At 51.2% G+C, this 1,180-nt stretch overlaps 1 protein-coding gene across 1 annotated transcript; it reads left to right on the forward strand.

Moving 5' to 3' along the window:
- The first annotated feature begins 166 nt into the window (after window positions 1–166).
- Window positions 167–1,077, forward strand: LOC114902706 (lysine-specific demethylase 4D-like). The gene is given in 2 exon segments (XM_029235229.1): window positions 167–707; window positions 710–1,077. Coding segments are annotated over 2 exon segments (906 nt in total). The 5' UTR covers window positions 167–169.
- Window positions 1,078–1,180: the final 103 nt, after the last annotated feature.

Below are 1,180 nucleotides of genomic sequence, written 5' to 3' on the forward strand. Positions count from 1 at the left end.
GATACCACCTCGTTTGTTTAAAAGTTCAAGTCTGAGTTCCTGCCTCTCAGCTATATCAAAACTTCTTTAAAGATAAAGGAAGTATAGGGAGGAGGTTACTCCCCAGCATTCTCAGGTATCCAAAGCATACCTAAGAAGCTGGCAGTCCGTTGCTTATTCTGTTGCCGCCATGCAGTCTAAGCACTTTGGTAGCCAGAACCCAAGCTGTAAGATTACGATCGTCCACCCAACCATGGAAGAATTTGAAGATTTCAGCAAATATATTGTTTACATGGAGTGGCAAGGTGCACACCGAGCTGGCCTAGCCAAGGTAATTCCACCGAAAGGATGGAAAGCCAGACAGACGTACAGTGATATCGATGACATCTTAATAGCCTCTCCCCTCCAGCAGGTGACCACTGGGCAGGCAGGTGTGTTTACTCAGCACCACAAAAAGAAGAAAACCATGACCGTGAGCGAGTATCGCCGCTTAACAAACAGTGAAAGACACCAGACTCCATTCTACTCTGATTTTGAGGATCTGGAGCGAAAATATTGGAAAACACGCCCCTTTGATTCACCAGTATACGGTGGGGACGTCAGTGGCTCCTTATTCGATGAAAACACGAAGCAGTGGAACCTTGGACACCTGGGAACCATTCAGGACCTGCTGGAACAGGAGTGCGGAGTGGTCATCGAAGGCATCAACACCCCCTACCTGTACTTCGGCTGTGGAAGACCGCCTTTGCCTGGCACACGGAGGACATGGACCTTTACAGCATCAGCTACCTGCACTTCGGGGAGCCCAAGACTTGGTACGCGGTGCCCCCGGAATACGGCCGGCGCCTGGAAAGCCTGGCCAGGGAGCTTTTCCCGGGCAGCTCACGGGGCTGTGAGGCCTTCCTGCGGCACAAGGTGGCTCTCATCTCGCCCACGGTCCTCAATAACAACAGCATCCCCTTCGGTCGGGTCACTCAGGAGGCTGGAGAGTTCATGGTGACGTTTCCCTATGGCTACCACTCTGGCTTCAACTGCACGGAAGCCATCAATTTTGCCACCCAGCGCTGGATTGATTATGGCAAAGTGGCCTGGGAATAGGGCTCTGCATGACCTTTGGAAAGATCTTCGTCAGAATAAGGGAGATTTCAGGTGAGCACCCTTAGGATATTAAAAATGGGTGGTTGTGTGGGGACTCTAAAAG

This window comes from Monodon monoceros, unplaced genomic scaffold (genome assembly GCF_005190385.1).
Source record: "Monodon monoceros isolate NGI ecotype Baffin Bay Population unplaced genomic scaffold, NGI_Narwhal_1 Contig3257_ctg1, whole genome shotgun sequence".
Taxonomy (NCBI): Eukaryota; Metazoa; Chordata; class Mammalia; order Artiodactyla; family Monodontidae; genus Monodon; species Monodon monoceros.